The sequence below is a fragment of the Apteryx mantelli genome, chromosome 3 (genome assembly GCF_036417845.1).
Source record: "Apteryx mantelli isolate bAptMan1 chromosome 3, bAptMan1.hap1, whole genome shotgun sequence".
NCBI lineage: Eukaryota > Metazoa > Chordata > Aves > Apterygiformes > Apterygidae > Apteryx > Apteryx mantelli.
Window position 1 is genome coordinate 100,577,268 of NC_089980.1, and position 13,275 is coordinate 100,590,542.

General features: G+C 38.3%; 1 protein-coding gene across 3 annotated transcripts in view; it reads left to right on the forward strand.

Annotated features, from left to right (window-relative positions):
* The window catches only part of ME1 (malic enzyme 1), a 236,160-nt gene that overhangs the window by 184,096 nt on the left and 38,789 nt on the right, over positions 1–13,275 (forward strand). For all 3 annotated transcript variants that reach the window (XM_013948848.1, XM_013948847.1, XM_067294050.1), the window contains exon 7: positions 10,027–10,136. In XM_013948848.1, coding sequence (XP_013804302.1) covers positions 10,027–10,136 — 110 coding nt within the window. The remainder of the gene's footprint in view (positions 1–10,026; positions 10,137–13,275) is intronic.

Sequence of the window (13,275 nt, forward strand, 5' to 3'; positions counted from 1 at the left end):
TATACATGACTTAAAGCAGAGGAATAATCTTTTGGACCCAAGTTGGAATTCTCATATGTTTAAGTACCTTAATAAATCAGCCTTTATTGAAGAAGTACTTTTAAATGTTATTAGACCCAGATATATAAGCAAAATTGAAAAATTATTATGAAAAATTTTGATCTGAAATTATCAGCCAAAGATCCCTTTCTATTTTTGTTGCCATAGTGCTTTCTTTTTTTCCCCAAACTTTCCCCCACTTTTTTTGAAAGGTGGAGAAAACTACTATCTGGGCAATGAATATATGAAAGTTTATTCTCTAGAAAATACGATATAACTTGTATAAGCAAAAGTAGTTTTATGGGCTAAGTTTCAAAACACTTCCTTAAATGCAAATATGATTTGTGCAACTGAATGGGAGCCTTTAAATTTTCCAAGTGTAGCTCTCATTTTAATACAGAAATCTGAGAGCCTGCTGAGAGAAAAATTTCATGCCCAGATTTAGGAATTCAGCCAGGAATTTATTTTATTATTTATTATTTATTATTTATTATTATATTTATTTATTATTTAGGAATTCATATATTCTTGGAATATATGGTTCCATTAATCACAGTGATTACTAATAATGATGTTTATAGTGTAGCGTCTTTCATCCTGGAAGATCTACGGAGGACTTCTCTGTGACATTCCTATTTTATTGCTGACCACTGTTCAAGTGCTGCTGTACTTACTTCTTTTTGATAATTCCTGTCAATATTTAGCACATTTAAAATTGTTTTAAAGTGTGTTGGCATGCCCCTGCACAGGGGAAGTCTCAGAACTGAGGTTTTCTGGTGTTTTGGGGGGCAAAATAAAATTCCTGGAAATCTGGGATAGCTGCTATTAATCATTGAATTTTTAACAAGTGTTTAAAGATTCCACTCTTGAAATGACCAGGAAACACCCATTTGAAGCCAGATTCAAATGATTTAAGCTGCATAGGATGATACACTGCAAAGTGTTTTATAATACTCTTTTTTTGATAGCAGCAATTTCTTTTTGGTTTAGTGTGAAGCCATTTAATTAAATCTAGTTGTTACATTTCAAAAGCCGACAGGCTTACTGAGGAGCCCTCTGTCTTTTGAGAAGCAGGGCATGACACACACCTTTAGCTACAGCTAAAGATTCATGAGGAATGAAGCTGCTTGCTATTTCCAGACGAGACGGATTTTTCTCTTGGTTCACTGTTTTTCTGATTTAGTCTACTCAGACACTTGACCAGTCCATCTGTTCAGTACCCTTCCCTCCCTCAGCCGAAAGTGTCACAGTGCCAAGTCTAAACAAGAACTAAAGAGACTGAAAAGAAAAAAACTCAGATCATCTGTCTCAAATCTGCACTCATCTCTTTTAAATGTATATAAAACTGAAGGTAATTTGAGATTGCTCTTTGGTCGCAGTCACAGTTAAAGCAGCTGAAGTGGTAACTCTGAAAAAAGAAGGAGAATAACTAAGAGAGATAGAATTACATTTTCAGGCTCCCAGAGTTTACTTTTGACTTAGGTCGGGTCAGTATCAGGTAACTGGGGAGCCAATACGCATTCACGAGAAAACATCACAGCAATTCGATTTGCTGCTTATTGCACATCCATACAGAACTCTTTTTTAAGAGGAAAACAAAATTTACAGCATAGGGTTTTTTTTTTTTCCTCCTTAAATTTAACTTGAGCAATAGCCAAGCATGCATACCTCTGCATTCGTGGAAGTTTATATATGATATGTTTTTTCATGCCTATGAGCTAGTCTACTAGTGCTGGTGTTTGTGTCATGGCAAGAACTGAGTGTAAGAGTTTTGGCTCTTGTCTGACTTTAATGAAATTTCGTGAGTAGGATTTCTTTGTATAACACACGTTATTCTGTACTGCAGTACTGTGTCATGCAGGCATCTCCCTGCGTGGGGGACTTGAATTGTTTTCACAGTGGAGAGCAGGCAACTTGATGATGTCCACACCTAGGAAATTAATCTGACAACAAGCAGTGCAAGATTTATGGAAAAGAAAGGTGGTTTTATGCAACAAAATCTCTAAAGAAGTTGATTTTACCTGATCGCACTCTCACAGTCACATGCTCGCAAGCCTCAGGAGGTACATGTCCAAGGGGTCTGGCCAGGAGTACTTGCGTGCAGCCCAGAGGCCGAAGGAGCACTGGCTCTCATGGCCTCAGTGTGTTTCCTGGCTTCCTTGTGATTAGCGATGACAAGCTTGTTTTAGACAGTTCTTTTATACCTTTAAGAACCAACAGCTACTCTGGCATGATCCTTTTGCCTCAGGATTTTGCTTACTTCAGCCTCTATAGCTATTAGGCAAGTCAGCTGCCCATTTGTCTGTGTATCCTCGTTTTGAATTTCTTAGGGCTGTAGTCTGGCTTCCTGTTGCACCAACAGGATAAGGACGGGCATATATGATGTGCTGGGACCTTGTTGCTGTTGTCCCCTTGTCAAGGTGCAGGGCCCTGCTGACGAGTGGCTGTGCTGCCATCTTACCAGAGCCCAGGTCTGCTGCTCTTGATGTAAAATTCCTCAAAGTTACCGCAGTCAACTGTGTCCTTCGTTATCGATGCTCACCACTCCTTTAACCCTTGTTTTGCAGTCGCTTCTGGTGCTTTCACATACATTTCCATTTGTACTTCATTTATACCAGTCTTAGTATTTCTGCTACAGGACTTGACACACATGCACTGGAAAAGTCAAGGTTATGATCAAGCCCAGTTCCTAACACATTGTTGTGTGAAGTACTTTAGGACAAGTATATAAATCCAAAATAAAATAAAAGTGGTTTTGCTACTGTAAGAAATAAAATGCATTTCTATCAATAGTAATTTCTCATTAATTATTTTACAGCCTTTATGTCTCCCTGAGATAGCTGATAGTTAATTTAATCATCTATTGAACTAGAGGAACCTGCTCTAATCAAGTTCTCTAGTAAATGACAATATTATTCCTTTAATAGCACTTTAAAAATGCATGAAAATTTAGACAGAGCATCAACCAAAAATGTCTATTTGTTTTTTATTGTGATGCACTCTAAACATTATAATGTACCTTTGCCATAGTTCTGCCACTGAACAGGATCTATCTTGACCCTGCAGCAAGAGTACTAATTTTAGTATGGGAATCTTGGGAGAGAGGGAGAGTAATTCTTTGGGAAATACTGTTTTTGTTAATCTTTAGAAGCGCTTTCAACTTAAGGTTTCAGCAGGATGCATTTCTCTGTCTTCAGTTTAAAGAGCAAGTAGTACTTAGTCCTGTGATACAAAGTGTGATGCAGCCAAGTTTATGAAAAATTAAGCTAAAAAATGTACCGTCTTTTTCTAGTAATAATTGTTTATGCTCCTGCACCACAAAGCCTTAAATTTAATTCCCCTTTTTGCCTAAGAGAAACCCTTTATGTAAATGGTGCCTGACTGTAGACAGAGGATCTGTTTTTTGCTTGTCTGCTTACATGTGACAACTTCTAGGACCACCAAACACAAAACCGTCCTTATTCAGCACCACTCTGTTCCTCCACTTTGCTCTTTCCAAGACCCACAGAGTCCACAAATGTAACAGTGCTTTTGGAGGAGGAAAAAAAAAAAGAGATTTTGAACCATCTCCAGCCCTTTCTGCTCACTGCCTCCGGGTCAGCAAGGCCATGGCGATGAAGAACCAACCTGTTCTGGGGAGGGAAGCGCGAGCAGAGGGGTGTTGGAGCACCAGCACAAAGCAGGATTGGGCATGAAACTGGCACCGCACACGCTGTAGCACTGCTACATCATTTGATATTGCCTATATTTCAGAATTGCAGTGTTTGGAATTTAGGATGCCTTTTAGAATTGCACACTTTAGAATCACAGTGCTGTTATTGTGCCATTAGTACGTATTTGACTGGTAATTTCAAGAAAGACTTTTGTAGAATTATATTTTTTTAAGGAGGATGTGAATGAAGCAGGGATCTGCTACTCTAAGTACTAAGGCAGGTGCTAAATGCTGCTGTCTCGTCTTCCCTATCCCTGCTCTTGATTTGAAGAAGTATTGAGATCATCAGGGCAGGGACTGGTTTGGAAACAGAAAATTGCTATGAAAAATACTTCTAACAAAGAAGAGGCTTTCTAAAGAGAAAATTAAAACAATGGCTGCCTGCAGGAAAGAATTGAAATTTAAATAGAGCCTTTCATGTGGCGAGCTGAGATGCTGACAGTTTCTATTAAGTTCTTTTGAAAATCTCTTCCTGTGAAGAATGTGATGGTTCCAACTTTCTGTTCCAATTCAGGACAGAGAGAGAAAATTATCTGTAATTTAATGATACCTTTTCTGGGAAGGGGTTTTTGTCATAGCACTGGCTAGAGCTGACTACACCTTGAACAGATTTCTGTCCTGTGCAGCTGTGGCGCATCAGGCTGTTACCCAGACAGTGTGAGTAGTAACGTCTGTTAGAGAGTGAATGCAGTGCTCACTCGAGTGTTTCTCAACTTGGCCACCTTTTTTCACCGAACATATAGGTAGTGAGTATTGCAGAAATCTCTATTCCCCTCTGTCAAATTTTGTTGAAATTAACCAAGAAATTAAAATTGAACTGGGAGAAGAGGTGCTAGGATGGATGCATGATCTGACTGCAAAAGTTTAATTTCCTTATGAAACAAAGTTAAAGGTAGCTTGAGGGAGAGCAGGAAGAGAAGGTATCCAGGTCGTAATAGCTGTCAGGAAATAATAATAGGGAAAGTGGGAAAGCATCTTTTCTTGAAAGCCTTGGCACAAAGAGGAGATAATAGTAGTGACCATTATGCTTTAAATCTATTTTGAGCAGTGGGATATATGGAAACTAGCAAACTTAAAGTGTGCGGAGTAGGGAGGAATGAGTTGATTTCCACATTGTCCTGGTACACTATAAATGGCTCTGGCTGGCAGCGTGGCTGACTGACGCACGAGGAAAGGGAGAGAATTCCAGTGTTGCTATCATTTTGGTTTTGCTCCTTCTTAGGAATGAGTGTCAGCAACCACTTCTGATGTTTTTAAAGCTTTTTCAGCTCCAAGCCCACATGAACAAAGAAAATAGTCAAATAGGATTTTGGAAACTCTACAGCCTAAAAAGCAACCACTTTGTTCCTTTAGGAAGGTTTCCAAAACAATGGCTGGCAGTAACAACAAATGATCCAAATATATTTCCAGAAAAATTCCTTAGCTGTAAAAGTAAGCATGGATTTTACTGGTCATATGGTTTGAATTCAAGATGGTGCCCAAACTTTTATAGCTCCCATTGGATTCTTTAGGGTATTCCCTGTTTGAGGTTCTTAAGAGCATATGGTTGCCAAAATGCTAGTACTATATACTTGGTATGGTTATGGAGCTGTGGGCACTTTTCCCCAGTATGTTACATAAAGATATTATATATAGAATTATTTGAAAGATTAATGTTGTTGTCACAGACAAATATAAACTTGTTTATAAATCGGGCAGACTAAATGAATACAGCTAAGACTGTTACACGAAGTATGTAATGAATCAGGAGTAGTATTAGAAACATTTTTTTCTGGCAACCACACATTATTCTGGTGAGCTGGTTCTTTTTAATCCATTGTCCAATGTTTGCCTTCCATATTTGATGACAAATATAAAGTTGCATGTTTGTTATCACTCTAGTCCACATTTTTTGTCCGCAACAGAGAAAGGAAAGATGACTTTGAATTTCTGTCCAGTTTGGTTCAGATTCAGACTTCTTGTATGACTTTGAGCAAGAGGCAAAGATCCAAGTACACAAAAAGATGTGGGTGACAAAACAGGACTTACCAGGGAGAGTAGTGATCTGGATTATTGCTCTCTAGGGACTATTTATGTGTCAGCAGCTACCACAGTGACGGATGCAAAACAAGCAGAAGAGAGGAATTCACAACTACAAAACTCATGCCTGCTAGAACCCAGCAATCTTTCCATGATACTGAAGCCAAAATATTGCTGTCATAGAAGTGTGTTCCAGAGCAAGAAAAGAGTTACGCATTCACTAGAAGAATTCACTAGGGCATTTGTTATGGTTGCCACTGAGGAGAATACGTTCCTGGTTTTCATTTATTTTCTTAGTTTTGGTAGTCTAGGGCTAGATCCTTTATTTCTTCAAATGCTCTGGTTAAGACAGTTGATGGCCACTAGGTAGGTTCTCCCTTCAATTTATTTGTACCACCTTTCAGTATGAACATGTGTGTTAGCTATATGTTTCTCCATTTCCCCAATTATCCCCTGTGTATCCCTAAGCCAGAAGTATGTGATAGCTGGGGAAGTGTTGTCTCTGTTTGGGGCAAGTGATAAGGTGTGATATGTTAAATGTGACTCATGTTTGCAGCACTGTTACCATATAAAACGTCTGCTTGCTCCCATGACTCTGTTTTTGATAGATTGTGAAATTTGAGCCTGGTCCAACAGATATGAAACCAAATGAGTCAGATTTTGTCTCAATGCATTCAAGTACAAATTGCAGGTGTTCTGCTGATTCCCTGAAGACAGCAACATCAGCAACATAGGGAAGACCAGTGAAGACTTTATTGCTGCAGTTGATCTCTGAGTAATACACAACCTTTCCTTAAGAACCAGTGTGACATGCCAGACTAAAACTGAGGCAAGAATGCAGCCTTGACAGACACTGTGTGTAGTGTTAAGCTATGATTGTCCCTATCTATTGTGTCCTTGATTCCTGTGCCCTTGTCAAGGTCTTAGTTTAAGTTCAGCACAATATTCTCATATTATCTGTAGAAACAACTATAGCAGGTTTTAAGCTAGGAGGGAAAAAAAAGAACTGAAGTCCTGGTTCATATCTGGCAATATCCAGAGAGCAAGCAGAGAAGTTATTGAGAATTGACTTTTAAGAATGAAAATGAGATTATTCTACATGGCATTTTGAATCAGTAGCAGTTAGGTCTTGCAAGGAGGAAGGGAGTGAACTTTTTTACCCCTCCAAGAACAGCAATAACTCTTTAGAGTGATAGAAGGTGCAGTACAATGGTGCACTCTGTCAGTTTTGCTAGTAACTGGATTTGAATGTAATCAAGCTAATTGTTTGGTTAAACTTGAGTTCTCTGAATTGTCTGTACCAAGTTAATTGATTGAACTTTGAGAGGAGAATATAGGTCACCTCCAGTAGTTGAAGACTGCATCTAGTGAAGTGCAAGATGGATGCTTGCAGAGAGACGCACCAAGTGCAGTCCCCCTCTGCAGCATAACATATTTCTGGAGAAAGGGAGTACGGAGACGCAGAATTAGGTTTTCTGTTTTTTTTCCATTGTAATTAAATTAGCCAGCTATGATATCTTGCTCAGAAAATTAGTTTGGATGGTGTGCCCAGTATAGAATGAAGGCTTTCTACAGGGACATTGATTTAATATAATTCACATGGAGTTTTGATAGGTGACTACAGAAGTGATGCGGTAAGAAAATGGAGAAAAATCAAGTGCAGATGAGAAAATGGAATATTATATAGGGCAAAATAAAGTAACAGACATTGGCTTAATGACATCAAAAAACTCTTCTAACCAAGTTCCAGGATTCCAGAGTGTTAATCTCATTAGTTGCAAATTATTATCCAACTGTCAACTCCTGGATCCTTGTGGAATCACAGAAATTCAAGTCAGATAGTAAATCAGGTCAGAAATCTAAATTAATTTTTGAAAAGTAGCTCCAATTTCTTTTCCCATTTGAGCTCAGTTGTGATTTACTGTACTGAATTACTGACCAGCCAAATTCTCTTTTAAACAGTTCTCTGTCGTTATGCTGCTCAAGAAGTCCAGATTTTTCCATAAAACCTGAAGATGTATTTATTTTCAGCAGGGATTACCATTCCTGCCAGAGGAATCCCAGTAGTTTTGGCTAATTGTAATAAGGCTGTAAATATGTGATTTCCATGGAAATTAATTTAGTCACAGGATTTTTTGTGCTTTTTTTTATATTGATGGCTTTCCTTAACATGGCCTGCCAAAAGTATGTATGGCTTAAAGAAAAGCTATATTCACATCGCAGTTGAGTATTTTTAGGGAATTGCCCAGTATACATATATATTGCTTTTCTGGATGAAACAGAAATTGCTTGACTGTATCTGTTGGATTTGTACTGTTAACAGATAAAGATAAACTCCTTTAGCACAAACAGGGCACGTGCTTTTGAGATCTTGCCCTATTAGTCCCTTTAGGTAATAAGTTTTTATAGCAACACTCATGCAAATTTTTTTTTAGTTACATCATATGGGTTTTTAGTCTGCACAGCTTGCCTACATTCACTTTTAGTCTAAAACACTTTTTTGAAATAACTTTTCTTGTAATGTTAATTCAGGATGGAATATTCTTTATGTGGGTATTTCCAGATTCAAACATACGTAGGCAGTTTTAGTATCGACCCTAAATTTTCAACTTTTGGAGGGTTGATTTTTTTCTATATGAGATTGACAATATTCCAATTATACTGTTTGCTGTTGCTGACGTGCCCTGAGCTTGAATTCAATCTTTACATAGTTTTGTCTAGAAATGTCTGTGATTTTTTTTAAGCAAGTGTTTTAAAATGCCATATGGGAAGGTTGAGCAAGAAATCCAGAGAAAACATTATTATGAGATGTTTCTAAGGACTTGAGGATGCATAGTAGGAATATTAAATTGCTTATAATTAACTCTCATTTTAGGAGTAACCTTATTAGTACATCAAGTCAATTTTTTATTCGTTAGATATTAATATATTAGGAAAGGAGGAATTAAGAGTCTAATGCCAGGAGTCTGGAGTTTCCATACCTTTTTTTTTTTTTAATACTTCTGTGCCCCTGACTTAGATGATTTTAGATGTGTTTGAGGTGCCTAATGCCTGTTGAAGTCAATGTAGGCACCTAACTATACTGAAAAAATCCTGCTGTTTGCTGCCTGGTAGCACAGCCTTGATGTGCAGTGGGGCCAAGGCGCACAGGTAGCACAGTACTGTAAATGCCGTTGCCTGCAGTACCTGTGGAGCATCATCTGGCAGCAGGGACATTAAACTGGCCAAGTATTCTCTCCCTGAAAACTTTCATAAGCAAGTTTCTCTTTTAATTCTGTGGTTTTTTAATTCTCTTTTGATTCTGTGGTCACTATTGGTGCATGTAAATAAGCAAATTGTTTTCAAGATATATAATGACTGACATTAATTTTGAGATTATTACCACAGGCTTAATCAAGAGTTACTTATCCAGGCTATTGAACTGACTTTGATAATCATATCAGCTAGATGATACAAATCTGATGCTACTGCGCCTTATATTTTCAAAATATAGTATTTACAAAAAATTTCAAAGTATTATAGGACGTCAGCTTGAATTATTTCATCAGCTAGATGGATGAACAACATTGAAACAGATGATAACATTGATTCTAAGCATACTATTTAAGAAACACTTAGAATTAGTTTCAGAAAATCAATTTTGAGAATCCTGTCAAAGAGCAGATGTAACAAATTTAGATAAACTAATTTCTGTATACACCCAAAGATTTAGTATATGTTAACCAACTTGAACATAATTCAAATTTATAGCTGTCATTTTCCTTCCTTTAATTTGTTCTCACATTTTTATCACTTGTCTAGATTAACTGTGTTTCTGCTAAATGCTTTTTTTGTGGTGAGAAGAAGGGTTGAGCAGGTTGTGAGTGATATCATGCTGCTGACCTACCTGCATAATGACATTAAAATAAAATCCATGTTCTGAAGGTGTTACTTTTCATTACCTTCTGTATGAGTCAAAGTTTTTTGCTTATTAGCTGACTGCTCAGTGAAGACTTCTGTTGAGATGTCTGCAAAAAGATGAAGGCCTTTTCCCTGATCTTTTATTCTTAACTTAGAACACAGTAACGCATATTAGTAGGCTAATTATGCCTTCTAGTGAATTTATATGAATATGAAGATACAGAATGTAACAGAAATGTAACTATATGTATAAGTCATATTACACTTGTATTCAGAGTGACTGCAAAGGTTAATAAGTTTTTGGTGTACAGTTAAATATTATTTTAATATAAACATACAATTTTTTGTCCTTTTAGGTATGGCATGAACTGCCTCATTCAGTTTGAGGATTTTGCTAACGCTAATGCATTCCGCCTTCTGAATAAGTACCGTAACAAGTATTGCACTTTCAATGATGACATTCAAGGTAACACATTCTCTTTCTTCTATTGTGATGCTTACAAGCCAGAAAAACGAGTCTCAGTTGCTTACCAGAGGGTGTGAATGACTTTCTCATATAAATTATAACTTAAGATCTTTGGTCAAATGTCAAAGTTCAAGTCTGGACTGTATTTCCCTCAGTTTTCTTTGCCACTACAGTGGCAACTGCTCTGCAGTCTCTTTGTGCTTCAGAGCTTTCTTGATAAATGTCAAACTTTATTTCAGTTCTTAAACTGACAACTCAGTTAAATATCCCTCTAATTTCTGTTGAAGTTTCAGGGCTGCATTTAATTTTAGAGGGAAATTATCCCCTAGACTTTGCTTTCCCATCTGAATCATTTGTGGCAGCTGGCATACAGGAAAGATCCAGGAGGAGAAAAGCCAGCAGCAGAAGGAAAAGCACGCCTCGTGCTCTGCAGTGGCTTTGGGGAATTTGTCTGGGTCTGCAAGCAAGGGGGATGCCCTCAGGGCTTAGTCTAGATGGGCATCGTGTCCCTTTGCTCCCAAGAAGAAAGAGATGAACAGGATGGAAACAGCTGGTGCTACTCTTTGGGTTGCCTTACTTCCTTATTTTTTACAGGAAGAAAGTACCGGGAAGTAGCTTTCTGTAGGGTAATGTGGACACTGGCTTGCTTGCTTGCGAGAAGGCCAAAGTCAGAAGAACTGGAGAGGAGAACCAGGCTGCCTCTTGCCTCTTGCCCCCGCGTGTTTTTATAGGTGGTGGAGACCCTCCGCACTGACAATATCTAGATATGGGAGTCTAGCTGCCTTCATTTCTAATGGATGACAGAGACCCTCTGAGCCAGGCATTAAGGACTTGGGTTTTTCCGAAGTCGTTTTTGAGTCACACTTGGTACCTGGGCTACTGCTGCATTTCAGGGACCCGCGCAGGCTTGCCGATACAAATAGCCCTTGTCTTTGCGATGTTAGGGATTTTGTGAGCTACATGAACTCTGTTTTTGTTGCGAGCCTGGCTGAGTTTTGCTCCTGCATCTGAAACAGATTAGAGAGGACAAACTCCCAAATGGGAAATAAACTAATTATAAAATGTCATTTCTCTGTAACAAGCCTGGTGCTTGTTACCCTGCAGGGTTCATGGGTAGACCTGGCTACAACTGTTCAGTGCAAATGTAGCAGACCAAGCAGCATCTGGAAATTTCTCTAGCTGTTTGGAGACCCGTCTCCCAAGGGGAATTCTCTTTCCTTACAGGACAGAGGTCCGCACTCCGAATCACTAAGATGGTCAACTAGAATGTAGTTTTAAATAAACGGAAGTGAGGCTTTTCCAGCAAAAGTATACCAAATATTGCTACACTAAGCTGAGAAAGCCTTCAGTGACTCCAGATGCATTTTGTAACCACTGCTTTTCCTAAAACACCTAGGAAAGAGGTGTCTTCACATCCAGACGTATTGTAAAGTATCTGTCTGGCTTTTGACCCCAGCTGCCCTAGCAGCTATCAGTCTTCCTTAAAAGTGCAGCCACAATTTATTCAGTTTCTGCAGTCTAATTTGTGTTTGTGGGTCTTTTGGTATTTTCATAAATGATGTCTGGGACTTTCAGGTGATCTCCGGTTTAAGCAGGTGCTCAGCCTGCTCTGCTCTCTGCCATTTGTCATCATATCCTCATAAACACCCTCGGCATCTTTTTTGTAGGACATCGTCTCTCCTAATGTGTGGCAATGGAAAAACAACAGCCCAAAAATAGGTCCAGTGATCTTTCCTCCTTCTTTGTGTTCCAGGTTTATAAAGCCTAAAGGTCTTTAAGGATTGCTACTCATAACCTGACAGCATTAATGAGAATAGGTGTGGCTAACTTCTTTAGCAGTCGTTAGAGATTCTCCATTTCTAGATATGGAGTGAGTTTTCAAGGCTGCTTGAAAGAGTGGCTGTCTCAGCATGCAAGTTATATTTTCTGCCCCTAAGGCAGTAAACTTGACAAGCAGCGTCAGACCAACAGAAGCAAACAAACACAGTGCTGCGCCTGCTGTGCCACCATCTTCTTCTGAAAATAATGCTCATGTGGGAGTTTAAACATAGTTCCTCTTGGTCTAAATGTTTGACAGCCCAAAGCTGCTTCAAGGAGAGCAAGCAATTTGCATTTTTAATATGTTTTACACAAGGACTTAGGCTGTTTTCATTCTCCTAGGATATTCAGACAAGTGATTCCTATCATAGGGATGCAGTGGAGAACTTTAAGTACCCCAAAACTAAAAAAAACTAATTTACAATTCTGGCTCCTGCCAGACACTATAACTATAAAGGTTTTATGGCAAGCTGAAGAATTGACCCGACAAAATACCTATTGCAAGTAGTAACTTGGACAATTCCAGTTGCCTCCTGTTGGCTTTGACTGTTTGCAGGGTGTCTGCATGCCCCTATTGATGCCATTGCAGAACATTTGGAAAGAAAGGATCCACCAAAGCACTGATAGCGTAAAATCACTGGAGATCATCCATGAAGGGTAACCTATAGATATATTTGAGAATTTCTGCAACAGTTTTGTCTCCATCCCTGCTGCAGCAGGGGCCACATCCTTGATTTTGGAAAGAAGAGTTGTAACTTTCTCTATAACCCAGTTCTGTACTCAAAGAATTGCAAACAAGGGCAAACAGGGTGCTGAGCAACTTCTATAAACCTGTATTAGAACATTCAAATTACTCTTATTTTATCATTCTGAAAAGCATTTTGTTTTTTTGGATGAGTGGTGGCTTTTTTCCCCTTCTGTGATTATGAGCATTTTTAGATGTTTCTATTTTTGAAATAACTTTCTAGGATCGCAATAGCAGTAACATTGCTTTAGGGAGAAAATATTAACTTTTTTTTTTCTTGTATTCTTGCTTGTTTTTATTCTGACCACAAATCAGTTTGCTTCAGCTTTTTTCTCTGAAAGACAGAGAATATGATTTTTGGCAATGAAGATCAGTGAAGGCCTTGGGTTCAAAACAAATGCCTTTATTTGGTTCTCTAACTATTAGGCAGCATTTTCCAACATCAAATTGTTTTTGATGGTAATTTCCTATATGGAAAAAGTATTAATATAGTAATGCCAAGCTCTCAAACATTTAGAAATGCCTGGATTAAATTATGTTGATAAACTTTGTTTGTCCCCAGTACATTTAGGGTAG